Consider the following 26,248-nt stretch of genomic DNA (forward strand, 5'->3'; position numbering starts at 1 on the left):
GCCGTAGTGAAGTTGTACAGGCTGGGTGACTTTGGCTACAGAGGGTTACCCTTGACAGTCTGGCTGTTGGAAGTCCGAGATCAAGGTGCAGTCAGGTTTGGTTGTTTAGGGGCCTCTCATTTTGGCTTGCAGACAACAGCCTGGCTGTATTCAGATAGTCTTCCCTCTGTGTATCTTGTTCCCTGTGCCGTCCTCTCTTTGGATAAGGACACAAACCTATCCTACCCCTCTGATTTCAATCACCATTAATTATCTCTTTGAAAGTTCCTGTCTCCAGTCTCAACCACACAGAAGTTGTGGCTCCAAGATGTGTACTGTGGAGATGGATGTCTGTCAGTTTGACTGGATTGAGAAGCACCTAGGTGATGCGCAGAGCAAGCCTTTGGGTTAGTAAGAGAGGCCGCTGGCTGAGACAGATCACAACAATGGTTCTGATTTCATCAGTGACTTCACTGATGGATTCGAATAATATGGTTAATATTATAATATGGCTTGGGATGTAATGGAAAACAGTAGGTGGGGCTCTGCTAAGGAAGTGCCTTGCCCCCCTCTCTAGTCTGCTCCCCTGCCTCGCACCCTAGCTTGTCTATCCTGATGGGCTGCAACCTCTGTGGTCACAGTTTTGACAGAACTGACCATGGAATAACTCTTGATGTGTTTCCAACTTAAGAAATTCTTTACTTACAGAGTGAAGTATGGTGGTGGTTGAGGCAGGAGGGTCATAAGTTTAAGGCCAGCCCGGGCTACATAAAGCCCAGAATCAAAGTTTAAAAAAAAAAAAGCTTTCTTATGGGCTTATTACATTTCCCTTTCAGTATCTGTTTTAACTTGCCAAAGAAAATCAGATGTACTTTACTGTAATGGAGACTCTAAATGCTGTGTGCTTGCAGGGCGGTCTGCATGTCTGAGCTAAGTAAGAAAGAGCGTTGGTTGAGCATGCTTCCCCCAAGCTGTTTAATTGATGGTGGAAAATCTCCCCTAGAATCTTTGGGAGCGACCTTCCGTTTGCCTCTTCTCCAGCTACTGGGAGCCAGCATACCTCTTGGCAAGCAGTATGAAGCAAGTTCCCTGCAAACTGGATTCTCTGTCAGGGCTCTAATGCCTCCACCAGCTCAGAGCACACTCTTTTTCCTTTCCAAATAGAAGTTGAGCCTAATCTTCAATCATTCACATTACTGGTGTTGGAAATGTCTCCCCAGACTTCTTGGATCAGAGGCAGCAGCTGGATGAGGGGAGCCAAGCAAAAGTGTACAGCTGGCTGCACTTCAAGAGTTGGGCAAAATCAGCCTCAGCTCGGAGGTGCTTTGCACATCCCTGAAGTTCATGTCAAGCAGGTGCCTGGTCACAACTATTGTAGTTTGCAAGGGCTCCCGAGGAGTATGGAGTTTTAAAGCTGATGTGTTTCACCAGCATCTGCCTATGGTCATGTAAAACAAGGTGGCTTCAAACTCAGCACTCCTTTTCTTCTTCCCCTCCCAAGTCAGTATGCTTTTTGTACAATCAGATCTCCGTGAGCTTAAAAAGTGACATATAATTTCTTTTAACTGTTGCTTGCCGTTCTGGGATTCAGGCACTGTAATCACCAGGTGTGTTGTATCAAAAAGGTGTGCGCTGGAGACTGGGAGACGGCTCTCTTGGTCGGGTGCTTGTTGTACAGGCATGAAGACCTGGGTTCATCCCAAGCACCCATGGAAAAGCTGGGTGTTCTGGTGCATGTCTATAAACTTAGCATTGGGGAAGTAGAGACAGATATTCCTTGAGCCTTGTGCCAGCCAGCCTCTCACTGAGTTCAGGAGGGGACCCTGTTTCAGAAAATAATTGTGGGGTGCGATTGAGGAAGACACTTGCCATCAACCCCTGACCTCCATGTGTCCGTGCGCGCACACACACACACACACACACACACACACACAGAAACACAGTGCGCCAAAACTAATAATGATCATTGTAATGATTCTTCATGAGAGGGACCTTGGTGGTGGGTGAGAGACAAATAAGCTATGCAGACAGAGCTTAAGTGGAAAGTTTTATTGAGATAAAGTGAGTGGGGGAAGGAAAAGGAGAGAGAGAGAAAGAGAGAGAGGCAGACAGAGATGCAGAGAGAGAAGGGGGACGAGGAAGAAGAGAAGTAGGTGGAGTTTCACCTTTTAAAGAGACAGGATACTGCCTCCCCTGCACACAGGCGTGATACAGGCACTCTGCAAGGTCCCCAAGGGGCGGGGCTTGGTGTACCAGGATGCTAACAATCATGGGCTTTCCTCTGTGCATCACCGTGGAAGAAGTGACATAGACCTTCGTCCAGTTCTGAAAGCGAGAGTTACGGCTGCCTTCCACTCCAAATTATCATGGGTGTGATTGCTGCAAGAAAACAGGGTGGGAATGGGGACCGAAAGGTAGGAATTTTGTTTTTTAATGTTTCAGGTTGAGTTATGATAGTGTCAGCATTATGTTTGATAACAACAGAACAAAATAGCAACAAACACCCAGCCAAGACATGAGATTTTACAAACTCCAAAAGTCATTATGTTGAAGATAGCCAAGATAGTGATCTGGTTATGTAGATTACTAGCAGTACTTTTTGAAACTGACTCCAAGACAAGGATGGTCTTTAATTAAGTCTTTTTGGCATCATACTTTTTTTTTTTTTTTGAGTAAGGTCACAATGGGTCAAGAGCACAAACAGTGTAACTCTGACTGTGTGTTTATCTGGGAATACTGAATTTAATACAATTTTTCAGGAAAAGGTTATGAGTGTTGGCGAATGAGAAGTAAATTTAGGCTGGGCTTGATGGTGCACACCTTTAATCCCAGCACTCAGGAGGCAGAGGCAGGGAGTTGACTGTGAATTGGAGGCCAGCTTGGCCTATATAGCAAGTTCTAGGCTAGCCAGGGTTACACACTGAGACCCTGTTGCAAAGGAGAAAGAAAAGTGAATTTGGACTCTTTAAAGGCGAACAGCAAAAAAGTGCTGAGTCATCCCAATACAGTAATTGAGGAGCAGAGAGAACTTAATCTTCTCAAGAGTATAAGTAATGTACCAAGGTCACTGAAATTTTTTAACTGTGCTTGAATAGAGGAGTGATTCATTGTGCAAACTGATGGACAGGACAGCAGAGTGGGTTTTCAATGCGGAGAGCTCCCATGTAGTGAGTCCCTCTTCTCTGTTCCTCATCCTTCTCTTTTCCTTCTCCCTCTCTTCCTTCTTCTCCTTATTTAAGCACTTCTGTCCTAACTATTTCTTGATGGACAGGTCTGGGAATGTGTGTTGGGAGAGAGGCTGATCCCAGGCCCAGTGGTCGTTAAGAAAGTCCTTATATCAACTCCCTTCCCGTAAGGTGCAGAGACGGTTATGGAAAGGGAGGTGGAGAGAACGTAAGAGCTGGAGTGTGATAGGCTTTCTTTGGGCCACCAACTGGCTCCCAAATTATGACACGGACACTTGTTATTAGTTATAAATGCTCAGCCTTATCTTAGCTCGTATTTTAATCTGTTTCTCTTTATGTTTTGCCTCGGGGCTTTTTACCTTTCATTCTGTATATTTTACTTTTCTGTTCTCTCAGTGTCTGTCTGTCTGGTGGCTGGCAGGCTTCTCCCTCTTTTTCTCCCTAGTGCTCTGTTCTCTGGAGCCTAGATTTTTCCTCTTACTTATTCTCTCTGTCTGGCAATCCCTCTGCCCCATCCCTCTACTCCTTAGCTAGTGACCATTCAGCTTTTTATTATACCAGTCAGGTGCCTTAGGCAGGCAAAGTGAAACAATAACACATCTTTACATAATTAAACAAATGCAGTATAAACAAATGCAACACACCTTTACACAGTTAAGGTAATATTCTGGAGCATAAACAAATATAACACATCTTTGCCTAGTTAAAGTAATACTTCACAACACTGGAGGATGGGGGTTGCCATGAAAGCACGAACTCACAGAAGCTGTGCTTACCTGCATAAGAACAAACCAGCCAAAATTCTGACAAGGATAAGATAATCTCCAGGCCCCACCCCTTGCTGAGGAACTATGGACACTTTGTAGTTTGGGGGGAGGGGAGAATCAGGCTTTTTTGACAATTTAGACACTGGTAGGATTCTTATGCCTCAATGGATGACCTTACATCTGTACGCTATGAGAAGCACCAACTAGACTTTGTACAAAATAGAAAATAAAATAAAATGTCAGAAGCACTGGCTTCACATGAGCCAGGACCAGGCCCTTGTGGCTGGCTGACTTCTGCTTTAAATCATGGAAACTATCTTTCTGAAGCTTTCAGAGAGCTCAGAAAAAGCAGGGAGCCCTCCTGCAGCCTCACAAACAGTACAATTTAGCCTGCTTGTAGGCTCTGCTCAGTTCTCCTCTGTTCTGGGAAGTGTGTGGAAGTAAATCCTTCGAAATACAAAAGGCCAAGCTTCAGGGTAGATCTTTTCACTTTGGTGTACCAGAAGCACTGTGCCGAGGGTCTAGAAGTACAAGAGTTGCATATGTAACTGAGTGTATGTGTGCATGTGAGTGTGTGCTTGCATGTGTGTGGGTATTAACATAGAAGCTTGAGCTGAAAAGACCATAAACTGCTGTGTACTGTATGAGATCCTGGATCCACGGTGTCCCCACACACCTTAATGCCAGCGAGCTGGAGAATGCTATCTTGCCAAGGCACGGTGTCCTCAGCATCTCAAAGGCAGGTTTTAAGGCATTTTTCATCAGAGAGGCCTTTCTCTTTAATTTTTGTCCCATTTCTAATTAATTGTCCTAAGGCTCTGGAGCATGTTTATTATAGCGCTATGTGCACTTTGCTTAAAGAACAATGAACAACAAGCCACTGTGGAGTTACTTTTTTTTTTTTTTTTTTTGGAGCAGGAGGTGGGCAGTGGCCACATGAACTTGATTCAATCAGGATATGCCTTCTAGCGTTGGGATTTGAAAGTCTTTAAGAATTAAAGGGGGGAAATGTGAGTTCATCCTGGCCCTGCAGTGTTAAGATTACCCTTTAGGTTGGGAGCAGGAAGGGGACTAAATTCAGTCTGCAAAGCTGTTACCATTCTTGGAAGAATGTGCAGAGGGACTTTATTTCTGTGGACTACTTATCCCTCATAAGCCTTCCAGAGAACTGTCTGAAGTCAGTTGTGAAATGTGTTAATTCCGTGCTCCGTGATGGCATGTGAAAGACTAACAGACTTGACAGACCTGGGGGAGAGATTCCTCGGAGCAGAAATGTCAGTGAAATAGGGTAGCCGAAGAGGTCACGGCTCTTGGCTTTTACCCTGGTGACACAGAAGTGGAAAGGGCTTGAAATCATGACTGCCACTGAAGCATGAGCTGTGGTGACCACTCTTCTTGATGAAGGACCCTGCTTAGGTTACTGCCGTAAGTTGTCCACGTGCCAAGCGCATACACATGTCGTGGTGGGCCAGCGCTTGAGATATCCACACAGGGGTTGCATCAAGTTCTATTACCATATTAAACGGACAGCAGAGGTTTTCTGTGGTCAGGGTGTTCCACAGGGGTTCCTCTGGCCCCCATGAATTCCTGTTAAAGCTCCTGCCAGTTAACCTGAAGTGGTGCACCTTGACTGTCAACTTCGTTTGCTCAAGAAAGGACGGCACACCTCTGAGTGTGTCTGTTAGAGTGTTTCCCAGAAGAACCTCCCTGATGGGGAGGACCTGCCCTGAGTATGGGCAGCATCACCCCATAGGCCGAGGATCTGGATGGAAAAAGTGGGGAGGTGTGGAGCCTGCTACTAGTGGCATTCTCTTTCCTTGCTGCCAGGATGTGAGCTGCCTTTTTTCTGTGTGCCCTCCCCACCTGATGAAGTAAAACCTCAAACTGTGAGCTGACATAAATCCTTCCTTGGGTCTTTTTCTCAGGTGCTTTCTCCAGTGATGACAAATAGCCTGACTCAAAGGAAGGGGAACTCTGTCTGCTACATTTGCAGTATACTTCTGAACAAATATCTAGTTTTATTCTATACATACAGTAAATTTCCAATTCTTCAGATACCAGCTGGAAATGTTACAATTCACGTATCTAATAACCCAGACTTAGTACAAGTCCTGCAGGTGAAGGGCCAGTACCATTGGGCCCTTTCTCCAGATGCCCAATTCTAAGTCCTATATTGTAACCTGCACTTCTGACCAAATGGCTGCAAATGAAGGGTGCCCACACATAACCTCTTCCTTGAGTGTTTTGGTTTGGCATAGTGGTTCACAGAGCTCAGTAGAACATCATCTTATATCTACATATTAAAAATGTGTGGATGAGCAGCCAAGGGAGGATGTTCTAAGTGGATTATGAGAAGTGGGCACAGGAGTTCTAGATATGCTTCTCCTCTGTCTCTGCGTATTTATGAACTCAGAAGCTATTTGTGTTTGTTTGTTTTGGTTTTTTGAGATAGGGTTTCTCTGGAACTAGCTCTTGTAGACCAGGCTGGCCTTGAATTCACAAAGATCTGCCTGCCTCTGCCCCCAGGTGCTGGGTTTCAAGGCTTGAGCCACCACCACCTGGCTCTAACTGCTTTTTAAGGAAGCCCATGGTTGGGTATAGTATTGACCAATATTGGTGTCAGTCTCTAGCTTCTCCTCCTCCTTGGAGATGTGAGGTGTAAGAGGTTGGGAAGCTGGTGATTCTGAAAATTCTACCCCTCTAGTCGTATCCTCTGGCAACCTGCCCCCAACTCCCAAGACTGCTTTCATCCGTAAAAACTCAGACATCACCAGTGTCATTGTGCTAAGCATCCCTGAGAGAGACCCCCCTAGCCTCAGTCACTCAGGGAATTCCCGAGGTTTTGAATAGAGACCATTGTCCTGGTTTGCCTCCCATCACTGTGTTAAACACTATGCTCAGAAGTAACTTGAGGAGGAAAAGATTGCCTTTGTTTATAGGTTGCAGTTCATCATTAAAGGAAGCCAAGGCAGGGACTCAAGCTGGAGGGAAGAAGCAAAGCTCACACCACAGAGGCATGCTACTTAATAGCTTGCTTCCTTTGGCTTATTGACAGCTACCTTTATTAGACAGCTCCGGCTAACCTGCCTAGTCATGGTACTGTCCACAGTGGGCTGGTCCTCTGTGGAATGTAACCAATGGTCGTTGAAGACATGCTCACAGGCCAGTCTGATGGAGTCAGTTCTTCAAATGAGGTTCCCGGTTTTTGGGTGTGTCAAGTTGACAGTCAAGATCAGCCTTCACAGCTACACAAATCCTCCTTTGTATATCACAATGGCACTTACTGCTAGTGACAAGGTGCTATTAGTAGTCCAGGGTCCGGATGGTGGTATGTGTCTCCTCTGAACTTGGGCACACACTGTCAGGACCCCTGGGTTTTGTAAGTCCCTTTGCCTCTGTATTCTTTGCTTTCCTCTTGTATGAGAGTATGACAGCACTTCTAGGGTTTCCTTGGAGAGTGTCTCAGAATCCCTGGATTGTATAAAGTGCTTGGCATGGTGCCCAGCAGCTAGTAACCATCCTGACTCCTCCCCCTTACAGGGATGTTTCCACGTCTTCTGTCCAAGTCAGACTGTTTAAAACGCACTTGGAGTTGGAATTGGTTCCTCCTGTTCTTATCTGCCTTGATTGCTCTGTATTAAAATTCATAAAGACCCATAAATTATCAATTAGATGTCATTCAGTTGGTTATTTTTAGTTTCTTACTATAACAGGCATACATGCATGTGTTAAAAAATTGAAGTGACATGCATTGTAACACGTACAGTAAATCTTCCTTGCTCCCAAACAATTGTTCTCTCTCAGAGTAATCAGTGTCAGAACTGTTTACACACATGCCTTCTTCATTTGTGTTGTGTTGTGCACGGCATTCTATGCTTTATCACTTTGTGTATGATGCTGAGTGTTGATCTCAAAACTCTGTGTATTTTAGACACGTGTTCTACTACCGAGCTATATTCCTGCCTATCCCAGCTTCATCTCTCACTCCACCCCCCAATATTGGGGATTGAGTGTAGAAGTTCATGTGTGGTAGGCAAGTGCTCTGTACTGGGCTACAACCCTTGCTGTCCTGCTTGGTTTTATAATGCCAACTCAGTACAATCTAGGGTCTCCTGGGAAGAGAGAAGCTCAGTTAAAGAATTGTCGTCTTCCGATTAGCCCATGGCCATGTCTGTGAGAAACTGTCTTGATTCATGATTGATGTGAGAAGACCCAATCTACTATGGCAGGTGGGTCTGGGCTGTATAAGAAAGGAAGCCGAGGAAGGCCCAGCATGAGCCAACAGCCTGTACTCCTCCATACTCTGTTTGTTTGTGGTATATATTCATGTGTGTTTTATGTGGCTGTGCTTGCCTGTGTGCATGCTCAGAAGCCTGAGAAAGATGTTGGGTATATCTCCATCACTCTCTACCATATGCCCATGAGGCAGGGGTCTCTCTCTAACCCTGAAGCTGGAGCTAAGGTGTTGGCCACTTTGCCCCAGAGACCACCCCCATCTTTACCTTTGACATATTGGAGTTAGAGGCTAGAGGCATGTTCACCAAGCTTTCTCCTGGAACCTGAACTCAGGTCCTTAACGTCTGCATAGCAAGTGCTCTTCCCCATTGAGCTATCTCTCCAGCCCTACTCCATTTTTTTGAAGTGCAGCATATATATTTAAATCTCTGCCTGCCAGTTGGTTGATTCAGCCTAACTGATGGACAGTTAGGTGGATTATAGTTTTTCTGCCTCTTACAAACAATGTGGCGTCAAATGTTCTTCCCACGGTATTATGCATATGGGCAAGTCTGTTTGGTAGGCTAAATCTCCAGTTGTGGAATATCTGGGTCACAGAGCCTGCCCACTTACCTCTAGATATGTCCAGTTGCCCTCAGAGGTGTCGAGCCAGTTTATCTCCCCTCTCCACTTAATACACTAGGTTGTCTGGTTCCCTCATACCCTGACAACTCAGGTGCTATTCAACATAGTTGCAATTACAGATTGTGTCTTCATTGGGGCTGTCTGGAACTGTGCTAATTGTGGTCTCTGGTACTTTTCTCGCCGCGGTTTCTAACCAGGACTGTCACTAGCAGGTCAGATGAGAACTTACTCACCCAGTGCAGTGGCGGCACTCGTAGCCAGCCCGAGGTCAGTTTCGCCTCTTGAGAGATCTCATGCAGTCACTTGCAATTTATTATCTAATGCTGCAAAACATTCTGGTGCAGTATTTCCCAAATTGATGTAGGTTGGGGATGTTGAAAAAAAAGATTACTAGTGAACCAACCCACGTCCCAGCCCTGCCCTGTGTTCTCATCTCTTGAGCTGGTATCTTTGTTTTGGTGAGTTACATTGTGAGGGGTGTGGAGAAAGCATTGTACTTTGTGAGGCACCTCCCCTTGGCTGTGTTTGATGCCTCATTTCCAAATCAGGTATGGTTCTGACTTATTTTCTCGGGAGACGTTGCATGTTTTGTAATTTCTTAGGAGTTGGCAGCTGTGTATTCTGTTTGGCGAGAGTGATGTGTGACTGGAACTCAGAGGCATGTAATTAAAATGGTGTAGATGGTAAGCGTGCTCACACAAGGAGTTATTCAGGTACTTAGGGTAACTACAGAATCAACAAAGTGGGCTATCACTGCCCCATTGGCATTGACGTCTTCACTGGGATGACTGTGCATCCCAGAATTCCCTCTGCAGCCTCAGGAGAAGTGGGTTTCAGTGTCTTAGTCAATGCCATTTCATTATAATTTCATTTACAACAGTCAGATCTGTTTGTAAAGTGTGGTCCTTGTAGATTTAGGAGGATGTGAGAAAACTCAGACCCGTAAAACTACCAGGTTTTTGTTTGTTTTGTTTTTGTTTTTGTTACAACCCAGGGCCTCGCACATTCTAGGCAAGCAATCTACTGCAGAGCAACACCCCTAGCCCAAGTTAGTGGTTTATTCACACAAAAACTACATGGGTTGGAGGATGATTTGGTGGATTAAAGTGCTTCACATGAAAGGCTGATGACCTGAGTTTGAATTCTTAGAAACCACATAAAATGGATGGTACTAAGCATCCATAATTCCAGTACTTCTAGGGTAAGATGGGAGGCAGCGACAGGGGAACCCCCAGAGGCTCTAGGGCCAGCTAGCAACTAGTCTCGCATTCTCAGCGGTGGTCAGTAGAGACCTGTTGCTATCTTATGTGTGTGCACACTCACACACATTCAAAGCAAGCAATAACTCCAATCTAAATTGTCCCCAAGTCTAACTTCAGCTGATAGATGCAGTCTTATCTTCCTGTTCTGCTGTGTTGAGGGCCTGTGGAGTCGGATTCTGACTTGTTGCTTGGATCCTAAAGACTGCATCAGTGGTCCGTTCTTGATGTGTGTGGGCATACATGGGGTGATGGGCTACCATTCCTGTTTCCTTTATGGCTTACTCTTGCAAGTAATGTTTGTCTCCAGTGTTTCACAATTATAAATTAATAATAGCAGCCCATTAGAAATTACTGGTGTTGTAAGTCCCAACTCCTTTGGGCATCTTAATAAAAATGATAATTAAAACCATAATTTACAGTAAATGGGGACACTGCCCAAGTACATCCACAATATGGGAGAAATTAAAAATCTCCAACCAGAAAGAATATTCCCGGCACTGTGGAAGAAGCTGCCTTGTTCTTTGAGCTCATGTCTATGGCACCTTGTCAGGGTTCGTTGGATCTGGCTTCCCACCCTGGAGTCTTTTGTGCCTGTGGAATCTGTATAGCCACCTGCTCTGAGCGGAGAACCTTTCCTCTCTGTGTGCTTTCTGTCCATGCAAACAAGTAACCAAGCTCACACACACAACTGGAGAACCTCTAGCACCTCCTGGATGCTGACGCAAGCCTAGATTGAGACAGTTGCCAGGCTTCATAGTTGTTTTCCAGGCGTTTTTCTAACTTACACCGTTAGCCTCTCAACATAAGAGAGTCTTTGTCCCTGCTTGGCTGATCACCGTGCTTCCCAGTCTGTACCACCCCATCGTCTTCATGGCCACTGGAGGGCTCTAGTTGGATAAAACAGCAACAGTAATAATAGCTCCCAGTGTTGCACTCTGTCCAGAGTTTTCCTCAGCATCCTCCTGTCCAGTGGTTAGCACGGTTCAGTCTCCATTCTTTTCTCCACATTGTTCCTGTGAGGCCCCTCAGCAGTCCCTGGTCTCTGTCATTCCTTGAGCCTTTTGCATGTCTGTTTCTTCCTTACCTCCTTCAGTCCTGATGTAGTTCTTGACCCAGGGTTCCTGCTGCCACACAATGACATATTCTGATGCATGTAAATGCATGTATGGTCCCTGATTTGTCAGTCTGTGTGTGCCTGCTTAGCAAAGCTGAGTACCACTGGGTTCCCTAGGCATGGCCCGAGTACTGCTCTCTTGCTTGGCAGAGTAAGACTTGTCATGGCTTCAGTAAAATTTCATGCAGGTCAACAGAGAATATTCTTTAAGATTTTGAAGTGAGGGAACACAAGTATTCTTGCTGTTCTGACCAAATACTGGACAGGAAGTGACTTCAGGGAGGAAGAGTTTAGTTTGAGTGGCTGCAGGTCATGCAGCAAGGGTGTGAGTGGGTAGAGGTCATGCAGCAAGGGTGTGAGTGGCTGGAGGTCATGCAGCAAGGGTGTGAGTGGGTAGAGGTCATGCAGCAAGGGTGTGAGTGGCTGGAGGTCATGCAGCACAGGTGTGAGTGGGTAAAAGTCATGTGGCATGGGTGTGAGTGGATGATCACATTACATACAAAGTCAGGGAACAAGAGAGTGACAAATGCTCGTGTACAGCTTACTTCTTTCTCCTCCTTTCCAGGGTCCTGGCCCGTGGAGTAATACCACCCATTGTAGGTTGGGTTATCACACATCAGTTACTCAATCTAGACAACTCTCTCATAGATATGTCAGAGGTTTGTCTTCTAGGTGATTTTAGACCCTGTGAAGTTGACAATCAATATTAGCCATCACAGGGGCTTATGTATAATGTCTGTGCCTGTATGTAGTACTTAGGAGGCTAAGGCAGGAGGATCATGAGTTAGAGACCAGCCTTGGCTATATCACAAGAACTTGGCTTACTACAGCAACAACGAAAGACCTGGATGAGCTATCCATCTGGGCATGTGATTCCTGTAGTGACCTGGTGGGAAAGCCGGCAGCATGGATGCCAGTTCACTTTGGCTGACCCAAGATGCTATTCTTCTCCTGTTTGGCTGTCATCAATGCAGTTGGAGTCCCAGTGTTCTCATCAGAAGCTCCTTCAGAAATGTTTGACCCTGCAGCTAATCTAATTAGGAAGAAAAGATGGACTAACGTGGGATGCAGTGAGAGAGAAAGGGGGAGATACTGGGGGTTGGGGGACGGGAGGATGGAAAGGGTGGATGGAGACAGTGAGGCAAACAGAACTGTTTGTGCCCTTGATTTGTTCCATAATGAGCCATTTTGTAACTTCCATCCCAGAGAATGAGAAATAGTGTAAGGTAAGGGGGCATTTAATTTTGGGGGTATATTTTCCATCTTAGGTATCTGTATTTAAAACTTAAAACCAGAAGCCATGAGGTATTAAACCCCCATGGCCACTTAGCACTTGTGACCGGATCCCCTATTGCAGATGCTAGGAAACCTTGCTGCCCATTGTTTAAAAATGCCTTCTGTTATTTATTCTCTTCATATTATTAGCGTTAAATATTCTCCTGCACCCACTGGCTATCTCCTTGCGGTTAAGTTTCTGCAATTTAAACATTGTCATGAAGTTAATTTTTTATAAGATGAATCAGGTTATTAAATTTAGTAAACCATTGCCTTCATTATTTTGCACCAACTTTGGCACCATGCAGGATTGGCTTAGCACTACCACATTTAGCTAATTAAGCTGGCCATCAGCCGCAGTGTTACAAGCGTGAGGGATGCTGTCCTCCTGGGCTTTACCCAGGACTTAGCAGTAGGTAATGTTATTAAACTTTTTTTTTTTTAATTTATAAAACTCCATACTCTGGAGATGTGGTTTGCTATAAATGTGTTATTGTCCTTGCTGTTAAACCATCATCTTTTGAAATATCTCCCGCTTTGTTTTTGCTCCAAAGGCGGTTGTAAAGGATTAGAAAATGGACTTGTCGGCTGTAGCTTTGACAAGTCGACTAGCCGCGTGTACAGCTCCATTTAGATAAAGGGAGATGGAAGGTCCAGAAAATAACTTTACGAGACACAGAGACGAATGACTTAGCCATAGTCCCGGTCAAGATGTATCTGAGGGAGAGAAGGTACAGGCTTGCCCCAGCAGCCTGTTGCTGCCATCACACTAGATGCCCAGCTTCCAGTAATACAGGATCCTACACAGCAAGTCATTTTGTCAACTGAGATAGCCTAACTTAATAGGTTTGTTCGCGAAGATAAAAGGTGATGGAAAAGGCTGTTTTCTCCCTGTAGATTTCTAAGTAGTGTCTTTCCAAACTGAAGTGAGTAGTATTCTTATAGGATTTTAATATTCAGTCTTTACTAAAAAGCCGGTTTAGAGGTTCATCAGGGTTGCTATTCAAAATAAGGTGGATTATTTCAAAGCTGCACAACATTTTGACCTATTAGCAGTCTGTATAAACCATCCCCTCCTTAGTGAATCCTTCTGGGATTCAGAAATAACCAGGCAGGAGAGAATAGTTTACTGCTAATCTGGAGAGCTGAATACAGCGCCAACAACTGCCTGGTCTTGTATCATGCTGATCCCCTTTCATCCATAAATAATACATTTGTTTTAGTGTTGTTTACACCTGTAATCCCAATACTCAGGAGGTAGGGCCAGGAGAATTGAAATTTGAGGCCAGCCTGGGCTACATAGTTTCAAGCCATCCTAAGATACAGGGCAAGATCTTGTCTCAAACAAAGCAAAACGGTTCCCAAGGAATGTTTGGAAACTGTGCCATCTTACATAATTTATATTTTGATACCATTTAATTGAAATATTATTAAAATATTTCTGGTCATTGCATTGACATGAAAATTTAGGAGGGATAGAGGTTTTGCCATTTTCTCCAAGATCTTGTGGTTGCATCAGGTGCTAGGGTGACAGATGAAGGTGTTGTTGACCCCTTGGTACTACCTGTTATTCTTTCAGTCCCCACCCCTTTCCACGCCCACTCCCACTCGCCTCATCTGAAAACTCTCTCTTCCTGTTCTTTTCCGGTGTGCACATGGGTCTTTGCCTCTCTCTTCTCTCTCTCTCTCTCTCTCTCTCTCTCTCTCTCTCTCTCTCTCTCTCTCTCTCTCTCTCTCCTTCTCTCCTTTAATAAATGTTTATGGCAGTTTTCTGTGTCTATGGATCTGTTTACTCGTGCCCACCTGCTGTTGGGAACCTGCAGCCGCTTGGCTCTCCCCAGACCCGCACGGGCTAGCCCTGCCCGCTCGCCACATGCCCGCCCCGATGGGCCACTGTTCGTAAATCGCCCGGGGATCTTGCAGGGACCCACAACCGTCTCTGCCGGGCTAGCAGCAGCTGCTCCGTGAACATTTTAAGAATAAAACTATCTATCTACCATCTGTCTGTCTGTCTGTTTGTATACATCTATGATTCATTCTTCAGATTTTCTAGTTGTTCTCTCTAGGAAGGCCAAAGGAAGGGCCTAGGACACATAGACAGCCACAGTTGCTGCATTTGTAAGTTCTGGAAACACTCATCATAGATCAGAGCATGGATTGTGGGAGACCAGCTTCGATAAAAATACCATTTCCAGGGTAGGGGCATGGGGCTTAGAAAAATAAGTAAAGAGAATGAAGATGCGAGTGAAAATAATAAAAACAGAAAACATAGGAGAGTACTGGGAGGGAATTCCAGTGAATCGCCTGCATTTAATTTCCAATTGCTTAAAATACCTCATGCCAAAAGGCAGGAGTAAGATAAAAAATTGCATTAACATGATAAAAAGAAATGAACATATCAGTTGAAGCTTGCGGGCTACATTTATAGTTAAACACTTCTGTTGCTAGAACAAGACAAGTACAGTTCACACCCTAGACTAAAACATCCTGTAGGCAACAAACCACTCCCTGTGTGCAATCTATTATTATCTCCCTAAAGGAACTGGAACCTTAGTTGGATCCTTAGACTTCTGTTTGGGATAGCTACAGATCTACTTACACTCGACTTACCAGGTCTGGATATTAGCTACACCTTGTTGACAATAATAACCTTGAGAGAAGAGAACTCTGACCTAAATCTAGGTGGGACCTTTGTTTGAGGTAGACTCACAATAACCTTTTAGAAATAGAAGTAAGTTTCAACTCTCTGACAGTCTATCAGGGTGGAATGGCAGCAACGTTGAGCAAGCCGAAACTCTCTGACCTTCAGACAAGGTGGAAATAGGCTCACATTTTTGGGCCTCCACATGGGGCTTCTCATTAAGCAAAGGGTTTAGTCAATCGTGGTAGTGAAGCAACTGGCTGTGGCCTGAACTCTTCTTGGACTGGGTCTTAACCTTTGAGGTTGCTGTATTTGTTGGGCCAGCTATCTCAAATCTTGCTGTTGATATTTTCTGTCAACAGGGCTCTGCTGTGCGTGGTTCTCAACCTGTGGGTCATGACCCATTGGGAGGGTCACCTAAGACCATCAGAAAACACAGTTATTCATATTACAGTTTATAATCATAACAAACTTACAGTTAAGAAGTAGCAATGAAAATAATTTAATGGTTGGGGGTCACCTCAACATGAGAAACTGGATTAGGGTCCAGAATTAGAAAGATTTAGAACCACTGGTCTGAATTAAGACATTTTGTTTATTATGTCATTAAAGCTACTAACACTCCACAGTTTCACTCACTGAACATATCTCCTGACCTGTCCCCTCCCCGGTCCCCTGCCCCCTGGCACAGAATCACCTCTGGTTAAGAACCACTCAGTTTTGTCAGTGGTGTGTCCACTAATGGTCCTTCATGACTCACGTGTTGGCACTAGCATTGTTTCTAATGTACTTTTTTTTTTTTAATTACAGGGTTCGAAACCGCCAAGTCCTTTGCTCTCCATGGTGCACACGTGATCCTGGCCTGCAGGCACATGAGCAGAGCCAGCGAGGCAGTGTCCCGCATTCTGGAAGAATGGGTAAGTGCTTGGCTGCTTTGTGTTTTAATTGTCGAATGTGTACACCCGGCCGAGTGCGCAGAGATTTCAGCGCAGCACATAAAGTTTATTGCTCTTGGAATACCGTCTTTGTTTTCAAAGTCATCTTCACGTTGTTTACTTTATGAAGGGAAGGATGAGTGAGACAGTCATTACCCACGCGCTTGTTTATAGTTCACTGCCAGTGTCACCGGGTTTATTACTCAGAGATTTGAAGATGTTTACTTATTTAAATCTTTTATTAAGAGAAATAAAACATAGCCAATGCCAATGAATGACACTGGGATGTGTGTGCTCATACAGCATTGTTTCTACACTTCTGCAGTTATTTATTTACATATGTACTTCACTTTTCACCGTTTCATGCATGTATGTTATGCATGTTACCATTTCCATCGCCCCGTTTCCCTCTCTAATCCCCCCTCCTCCTGCTGAAACCCTTCTTCCCTACGGGTCCCCCTTTGCCCTCATGAAGTAGGAGGTAAGCTGTGCGAACAGCAGGGGAGTGACACAGAAGGGTCTCCCCAGGGGATTCTGGGCTGTCAGATTCATGAGGGAGAAAGATGGTAATGTCCAGATGAGTCTTCTTTTCCTGCAGAGTGAGAAGGTAAAAATCACAAAGAAAAAGTCCTTCCTGGTCCTTGAAAGGTTAACATCTTTCTTGTGCACCCTTCCAGAAAAGGCTTCAAATGTTAGCAAACTCGTGCACATGCTGCTGTCTGCTTCGTCTGTCTCTCTCAGTGCACCAGAGGGAACGAACATTGGGTTGGCTAAAGTTCCAGCCTAGAATTGACTGACTCCTTTGCTTTAAGACTGGTGAAGAAAAAAGCCATCATGGTAGAAGGGCATGGTGAGGAAGGAAGCATGCCAGGAAGAGGGAGAGAAAGAGAGGGAGAAGGGGAGGGAGGGAAAGAAGGGAGTGCTGTAACTGATGTGGGGGATCGATGGATTGATTGATTGACTGGGGTTTAAGTGTATTTATCTCTAGAATACTTCATGCCCTAGTGATCTGTTTTTGTAAACTAGGCTCCGCTTCCTAGGTTTCATCACCTCCCAACAGGGACATCAGTGACTCTCTCTTCTTTTCATGTTAGGCCATAACTCTGTCGGTGTAAGGCAGCCTCAGAGGATGGGAATTATCACTGTGTAGTTTCACCAAACAGTTTCTTGATGTAGAGGAATGATTACCTCAAAACATTCAACTTAAGGACCTGGGAACAAGAAACACTAGTGAAGACAACTGTCTTCGATGCAGTTCAAACATTGAAATTGCATCACAGAGTGTTTGGACTATAAAAACTCAACCCTTTTGTGATACCTACCAGGGTACTTACTCTCTGTGTGTTCCTCACTCTCCCAAGATGGTGTTTACAGAAGCCCGGGTTTATCACCTAAAAACCATGGTCACCATTTCCTGTCACTGCTGTGTCCCAGCAATGTAGAGACCCAGTCCTGGTCACCTTTCTTATGTTTGGCCTCCACACCTTCCCCATATGCTTCCCTTGACCTTGCTGGTCTGACTTTCTTCAGGCCCCTCCTTTTTTCTCACCTTTACACAAGGGCTCTCACTTGGCTTTTCAGTAAGGATTGTCAAGGTCAATCGGATCCACTGCAGGTTTTCAGTCTTTGAGCCAGCTTGGGTGTGTTCATCCTTTGCCTTGGATGGACCATATCTGTGCCTCACTGGGGATGTACTGAGATATATTGCCACGCCGTGGGAGGTTCTCAGAGTGGTCCAGGGTTTTTTGTTGCAGCAAGAGCTCATTCAAAAGTCCCTGGGCATTTTTGGCTCCACATTGATTCTCAAGTGCCAAGACTCTGTGGGCATCTTTAGCTCTGTTATGGAGATATAGAGTTGGTTTCTCTATATACTCAGCTTGTTTCTCCCAACCTGGGCTTTCTCTTCAAGTTCCACTGTAGCTTCCAGGATCACCATTTTCTCAATGTTTCATGTCTGTGTCTTAGCCAGTGGAATGACTGTCTTCATTCACAGTGTTGGAGCAGCTAGTCGCCCTCATTCACGGAATTCCTGTCATGTACTATGTCCAGCCACGGCCCATTACAACCAAAAACCTAGTCGTCTTCATTTCACAGAGGAGCCAAGGGGCGGCTCTGCCAGAGAGGGATGGTGCCCAGAGCCAAGTAGCTCATGAGCTCATGTTTACGCCATCTGCCTTGAAGAGCAGCTTCTCTGAGTGTCACATCCTTAACTCGCAGCTTTTGCTTTAGATCCTTTGGTGACACTCAAATGGTTTGTTTCAGGACCAGTGACACTTTGAGAAAGCAACTCCTTGACATGGACATAACCACACCCTTCCTCCTCTCCCTCCTCCCCCACTACTATTCTCCTCCTTCTCTCCCTCCTGCTCTTATATCCCCTCCTCACCCTGTGACAGGGTCTTAATCTGTAGTATGTTCTGGCTGAGTATTCACTACGTAGTCCAGGCTGGCTTGAATTTATGACATTCCTGTTTTAGTCCCTCAAGTGGTGAGATTACTGGTGTGCACCACCAGATCCTGCTCTGGGTCTTTTCAGTGGCCAGAGCTGATCTGATATTGAACTTACTAAGGACCACAGTGAATACAGTAGACCTTCTTTCTTGCGACATCCCAAAACATCTTTGCACATATCCAGATGCTTCTAGGAATGCATTCCATTCCTGGCTAATTATCACCGTTATAAAAGTATACTGCAGAGCTGGAAAGTGAATAAAACTGTGTGCTGCTCTTGTGCAGGGAGGAGGACCCAAGTTTGGGTCTCAGCACCCACTCTGAGCAACTCACAGTTGCCTGTAACTACAGCTTCAGGAGATCCAATGCTCTGCATCTGTGGGTACCTGCCCTCACATGCACAAACCCTCATACGGGTACACATGCATACACAGTAATAAAAAAATAAAGCTATAGTATGTTGGCAAAGATTAGAAACAGATACACACTATGACCTTGGGCAAGTGTCTGAACTTATGGAAGTTTCAGCTTCTTCATCTATAAAATACAGATTATGGTGTCTGTTTCAAGACATAGGTGGTTTGCAGTAAACACAACTGTGTGCAAGTAAAATATTAGCAGAAGGTAGAGCAAGATTAAGTATTCAACTAAATGCCAGCTGCCTTGATTAATAACAGTGATGAAGATAATTTCTTACGTGTGCATGGAGAGCATAATGAAGCTTGCTTTTCTTACCCTCAACAAGTGGCTGAAAGAGGGGCTGTAAGTAGGATGTTTACCAACAAAACTGAAGTGAAATCACAATGGATTGTTTCCCTGGCTTTTTATGTCTGGACTCCTACATTTCAATAGATGTGCATTTAGTTGGTTGATGAGTATTTCCAGAGCATTCCATATTAGCTCTCAGCTGTCATTTGAAAGCTGTCTTCATTATTTATGTGATTGCTTTTCCTTTTGCATTTACAAAGAACTGCCCTTTGCATATGTCCAGGAAAGGCGGTTGAGGGCTCAGTCACCAGGAACAGCAAGCATTGAGAAAGGAGGGAGAAGAGAGATTTAAAAAAGTGCAGAAGATTTATTAGTGATGGTAATGCAATGTGTGTGTGGCAGAGAACACATGCTGGGTTGATTGTAGCCACCTGATTTAATGCTGCAGCATTAAGTTACTCCAGCTGTGGATGGCTTCCTTTCCACATCTGCTCATCTCCCTGGAGCCAAGGCATGTGGACAGCTCTGGTGGCGGTGTGTCCCTACAACCTCATTGGTCAGCATCAGAAATATGGAGAACTTGGTGCGAGACATTATGTGGGGCTTGTCCCACTGACACTTGGCTTAGAGTTTTACTTTTTGAGACAGGGTCTCACCTGTGTAGTCGTAGCTATCCTAAAACTCATATGTAAAACCAGGCTGATCTGGTAGACGTGCCTGTCTCTGAGTGATGGGATTAAAGGAGCCACACTGATCATGGCTGGGCTTTCTATACTACGGACACCTTGTTTTCATGGTGGGCTCTAAGGGTAGGTGATGGTGCTGAGTGCTCAATCACAGTTCTCAGAAGTTTCTTAGATGTCCAGCAATGTCCTGGTTGCCGCAGAGCCGCTCAATGACTTTATGAGCTGAGGGAGCCCTGATGCTTATGGGAGTTTTCTCTTATTATTCCTTTTGATACTAAAAGCTTACACTCTGCAGCTTGTCTCTGCAGACAGAACACATTAGGTGTGATGTCTTCTCATGCAAATCAAGCAAGCATGAGTGTGTGCCTGTGTGTGTGTGTGTGTGTGTGTGTGTGTATGTGTGTCAGTGGGGGTGGAGTGGGGTGTGTTGGGTATTGGGTGACTGACATACAAGCTTTCTGCCTAAGTTAGGGGTTTGCCTTGAATAGATGATTGTTATTTAAGGCAGCCCAAGGTGTAAGCTCATCCCTGTTGTCTTGAATGTCACTAGCTAAACAAAACCACAAATTATTAAGAATGTCAATATTAATATGCAGTTCCTAAGAAAAGTTCATTCTAAGCCAGCCTCTAGATTTTCTCATTTATTTGCTTTAAAAGTTGTTTTTCAGTAAATAGAATATGATATAAACAATTCTGTGAGCCAGCAACAGCTAAGTAAATGTCTTGCTTGAGCCAGGAAGCATAGCACTCACAGCAAAAGGCAAGGGCGAAGTTCTAGAGTTCCACCCTAGAATATTTTCAGATGTCACTTACTGTCATCCCGCATATTGAGGTGTCTGTGTGCCAGGCTATGTGCTGAGCATTAATAGTGAAACACATATATAATGTGATTAACGTCAGTCAAGGCGCTGGGGGCTGAGAAAATGGTTGTGTATTTCCACCCAGCTGGGGATGAGTGGAGCATCTGTATTTGAAACTACATCTCTCTAATTCCCAGCCATTCTTTACCTAATTTAAATTTCCTGGTGTGCGTTGTTTCTACAGATTGGCCTGGATTTTCTTTTTAATCTCCATATGTGCCTGTATGTGTCTGTGTCTTTGGTGTGTGCATGTGTGCTTTTTGTATTGGTGCAGGTGCATGCAAGACATAGTGCATGTGTAGAGATCAGAAGGCAGTCTTGGGTACCAGACCTTGCCTTCTACTTGTTTGAGAAAGGATGCCTCATTTGTCACTATGTGAGTCAGGGTAGCTGAGTTGGGAGCTTTTCTCTCTACTTCCCAGTGGAACCCTGGGACTATAGATGCCCGTGCTTTCTTGTGGGTTCTGAGTATCTCAACTCACTGAGTCATCTCTGGTTTTCTTACAGGGAAGAATGACCTTGAGTTTCTGATGCCTTTGCTTTGACCTCTCATGCTCTTAGATTGTGGATTTGCATCATCACAGTCAGCTTTTTGGTGCTAGGATGGAGCCAAGGTCTTCCTGCTATTCAAGCCCTCTCTCAGCTGAGCCACACGCTTCCTGTCTTGACCAGGCTTTTTAAAGGACTTAGCCTGTATTCAAAGAGACTCATCTATATGTGAATGAATGTTTTATGATGGGAAACAGTATGTGTTGGTAACATGAAGGTACCTGTGATTACCTAGGGAGGAACCTCTCTAACTCTTTGTAATTCGATGTCATTGATAACTGGGTCAAAGGAATCTGCCTCTTCGCTTCCTTCCGTCCCTCCCTTCCTTGTTAAGCGCTGTGTAGTGTATTTACTGTTCTGCTGAAGTTGCCCATTTGACCTTTCTTGTCACAGGCCCAGGAAAGATTCTTTATCAGTTAATAAATTATTCATCTCCTCGTAGACATAATTGGTTGCTAAAATATTCTGAGTTTTCTCTGTCTTCAGAATGTCTGAAAATTGTGCCTGGTCCTTATCCTCCAACTTTTCCATCTCATTTCTCATTCTGAAAATTTTGCATTGACTTATTCTTAACTGTATCCACTGTTCTTTGATCACCATTTCTGTGTCTTCAGTTTTGTTCTTCCTGGCCATCTCTGGCAGGCTTGAGTGGAATCTTTTCAAACTTTATATCCATTATAACCTTTATATAACAAGGGCTGTGGTTCACCGCAGAATGTTAAGAGTGCAAGCAGGAAGCACAAGTGGCTAGCTCCAAACCATCACCCCCAATTGTGTGCAGCCCAAAGAAGATCCATCTTCTCAATAATGCGGGTTCCCCTGGGTTCTTATTAAGCAATTTTGACATAGTTTGAAGAGACGGATTTCATCTTCAGATCGTATCTACCCAGTGGCTGCAAGGCCAGCTTCTGGCCACTCAGCTTTTAGCCTACGTTATTTAAGAGGGAAAAATATACTTGAGACTGTTTTTCATGTTTATTATAGGACATTCAGAGTCCCTCAGATGTAGCGTGTATTCGATTACATAGAAGAGAAATAGTCATCTTGCTGATAAAACCATCCGGGCAAGGACAAATAGAGATCAGCGGGGCTGGAGGTGGTCTCTCAGGCTGGCCAGCACATGGGTAAGAAGGTCAAGGGTAGCCCTAGAGAGCTGTTTAAAACGGGAATAATTTTAATCTACACAGAGGTAGCCTTTAGGAGGGAGGTCCTCGATTTGGAGTCCTAGAGACCTGGGATCAAATCCTGGCACAAACGATTGCTCATTGGTGCCTCTGTCACCAGTTTTCAGGGTCACCACAAGGACAGAGTATAGCCACACGGGGCACTTCTGCATAGAGCCCAGCATTTTGCGATTCAGAAAGCAGTGCACACCCTTGTCCAACACAGAGTGCTAAACTAGACAGATGTATTCGTGCATCTTGAAAAAGTGCTCTAGTTCAGGCTCCTCTTATAAAAATGTCATAGGCTGCTGGCTTCAGCCTACGTCTCCAAACATCTCAGAGGCTGGGAATCTGACCACAGTGCCTGCTTGGCTAGGGTTTGGTGAGGGATTTCTTCCTGCCTTTTAGCTCACTCCGTCTTCTCATGTTAAAGAGCAGAGAAATAGAAGAAGGGAGGGAGACACGACTGAGCTTTCATTCTATAGGATCCCTTCGTCTTCCCAGCAGTGTCAGTCACTAAAGAGTGAGCCCCTTCCACCCCGAGGAGGTAGACACATGTTGTCACTTTACTCTAGCAGGAGTTGGAGCTGGCTGATCCAGCATAGGCTGGGGTTAGTGCTGAAGAGAAGTGGAGCTGGCAGAGCCCACTCTATATTCTGAGGAGATTCATGAGAGCTGGCGTCTGCCCCTGTCAACTGGAGGATGTATATGTAACTAAGTTTTGAAAACTCTAGAAGGAAGGCTTCCTAGTGTGGTGTAGTGGCGGCAAGGCCTGTGTACCAGTTCTTTGCTAGTCCTCCCTTCCAGTGTGGAGCCTGGTTCTCCTTCACCAGTGTGAACTGGACCGGGTGACATGTCTCAGTGAGTTCCATATGCTGACACATCTCAGTGGTTTCCGTGTGGTGGTACTGATGGAGAGTGACTCCCCAGAAAGGGGAAAGGACCTAAAAGACACCCAGCTTCTTCTTTGCACACTGTCTCGTGTCACTGGATTTGTGCCACCATGTTGTGAGGACACGTAGGCAACCCTGTGAAGACCACTGCAACAACAGTGGTTTGAACCATCTCAGAACCTTCTGGTCCAGCTCAGCCTTATGCTACCCAGATGCTACTATGGTCCAGCAGATTCACATGGTGAGTTCTTCTTTCAGAACCATCCAGCAGCTAGGACATTTCCCAACTTATGACCTTTGAGATATGATTAGATAAAAAATGTGTACAGTTTTCAGCCATATGCTTTTGGGGGAAAGTAGTAGTAACCAACCCAGGAGCCATGGCTTCCAGGTGAGGAGGAGCCATCACTGGGAGAGACTGGATCCTGAGACTCAGCGAGTTCCTCAAAGCATAAGGCCTTGAAGTTTGCATTGGCTTCACAGGTGCCTTCCACATTACAGCATCCCACGTTAGGGACCTCCAGCTCTGCTCTGAACTCCTTTCTGGATGGGTAAACACAGACATCCTATCCTTCTCACTAATTAATTAGGAAGACCTCCCTTACAGTGAAAACAGCGTCTTCTAAGCATCTTCTTGGACCACCAGACTGAGGTCTGTTCTCCCTCCCCAGAGCTCTATTGGCTGCGTTCTGAGAACCCGACTAATACACGCATCTCTCAAATTCCCTAAATAATAAATCCAAAGTTATTGAAGCTATCAGGTTACTGAGAGTTGGCGGTGAGACTGCCCCCTCTCATTTCTTTGCAACCCTTGTCCCTATTTTATTATTGAAGCTTGGGATGCTCATGGTAAGGCTAGGCAGCTGGGGAACCTCAGCCCCTGAATCTTGCAGCAGGCAGCAGCTGTGGGAGCTCAGGCCTGCTTTGCCTTCCCTGGAGTTAATGAATCAGCAAGCACCAAGGGCACAGTCTGCCTTTAACTGATGGAGGAACACCACATTTATTTACTCAACAATTCTGAGATTTCCAATTGTTCCGACTGCAAGGCAGTCTGCCTGCAAACCGGGTTAGGCCTGGAGAAACTTCAATGCATCTTTGTAATGGCTTTGTTGTTGTTTATTGAGAGGGACTAATTAACTTTGATTATTGCACTAATATTATGGCACTTTGACAACCCTTCAGATTTATGACTCTGGGAAAATAAACAAATGAAATGCAGGTGCCGGAGCAGAAAGACTCAGTCATTACTGAACTTTAATTACTTGGAATGTGTAGCCAGGAGAGAATTAGTTGATGAATTACAGGATGCTTAAAACCTACCCCAAACTGAAAGCAAGGAGAAGACAAAAATACTGGGGAGGAGGCTGGAAAGGTGCTGCGCTTAAGGTGGGAAAGACAGGGCACATCTGTACGCCTCGCTGTGGCATCCCATTGGCTAATCCTGGTGGTTTCCAGTGCTGCAGAAGCTCACAAAGTGCTTGTCAAGGCTGATTCAGCATTACCCAAGAACATGCTAGACATGCAGACTCTTGGCTTCTGCCTGGAGCGACCAGTTCTGAGTCTCTGGAGGCGGGGTCCCAGGGAAATCTAGACACATGCAGAAGTTCAGATACATCGCCATCAGAGCTCCTGCTCTTTGTTTTTGCTAAGCGGGTAGGTACACACGTTTTTCTTAGCTTATAAAGGTCAAATATTGCTCTAACCCAGATCCTGAGCCATTCCAGAGATTTTCAGACTCGATGGCAGTCACCTTCACCTGATGTTCCCATCTCACTGGCCTTGGTCAACCCTCCTTTTAAAATGACAGTCACAGTAATGAGAATGGTAGCCAGCATGGTGGTGTAGCCGCTGTGTTGAACACGTCACGTATGTTAGCTCATGATGGTGTAGCCGCTGTGTTGAACACATCACGTATGTTAGCTCAGCGCATGTTAGCAGTGGTCCTCTCTGTGCATTGATCTCATGAAGTCTGTTTTCCCGAAAAGATCCTAAAGCACAGCGGTGTTCAGGATCACGTGCAAGCTCACACAGCACAGATGCCACAGGCGTGAGGTGCTTTCAGGGCAGCACACCTGCCTGTCTAGGTCTTTCGCCACATCGTTCATGTGCCACCTAGGCACAGGAGGGACTTACTAAATACTCGTGGACCGAACAAGAGGACAACAAAAGTTGACAACTGGGTTGTGGGCACTGAAACCCGGATGGCAGAATCCTGTCCCTGTTGCTTGGTTTCCTTTTGAAGCTGACCAGCACAAGGTGTGTGTAGCTAGTTGTTTCTAATGTTTTGAGTGACGTGAATTGATTATGCTATTGATGTTGCTGGGGTCTCCAATTCTTCAACTGGCTTGTAGCTCATTGAAGAAAGGGTAGTTCTTTGTGGAACACCATGTTACAATGTTTGTTCCTGTTCCTTGGACTTCACTAATCCTTCTGCGGGGAGTCTTAGTAGGCAGCTTCTTTACTCAGGCTGGACTTGGGAGGGCTGACTATGGTGGAGAGTGGACTCTAACAAACTTGACCTTGAAGCACAAGAAACAGAACCTTTATGTAGAAAGACTGGATCCAAAAGCAGAATCCAAGAGCGGGAGTGGGGTGTGGTTGGGGTTGGGGGGTCGGGGGTGGGGAAGAGTTAAAGGCTAGCCAGGCATGGTGGAACACACTTGTAATTCTAGCATCCTGGAGGATAAGGCAAGAGAATTGCTACAGTTTGAGGACAGTCAGGGTTGGTTCCATAGGGAGCTCAAGGATAGCAGATGGATTCCAGAGGCTTGTGGTCTTCTCCTGAGTGTGGATGGCAGGGAGAGGGGGACTTGAATAGTTATTTGGTCCTTTGCTTTTGATGGGATTAATTGCATCTGTAATGTTGTAAAATGTTAAGATATTGTTAGAATTGAGAAGGTAAACATAAAACCTCTCTGGT

The 26,248-nt window shown here is 45.1% G+C and overlaps 1 protein-coding gene across 2 annotated transcripts in view; it reads left to right on the forward strand.

The window, feature by feature from the left end:
- The window catches only part of Wwox (WW domain containing oxidoreductase), an 863,064-nt gene that overhangs the window by 40,834 nt on the left and 795,982 nt on the right, over positions 1-26,248 (forward strand). For both annotated transcript variants that reach the window (XM_050143852.1, XM_050143851.1), the window contains exon 5: positions 15,894-16,000. In XM_050143852.1, coding sequence (XP_049999809.1) covers positions 15,894-16,000 — 107 coding nt within the window. The remainder of the gene's footprint in view (positions 1-15,893; positions 16,001-26,248) is intronic.

This window comes from Alexandromys fortis, unplaced genomic scaffold (genome assembly GCF_014885135.2).
Source record: "Alexandromys fortis isolate MF-2015 unplaced genomic scaffold, M_Fortis_MF-2015_v1.1 scaffold_1, whole genome shotgun sequence".
Lineage (NCBI taxonomy): Eukaryota > Metazoa > Chordata > Mammalia > Rodentia > Cricetidae > Alexandromys > Alexandromys fortis.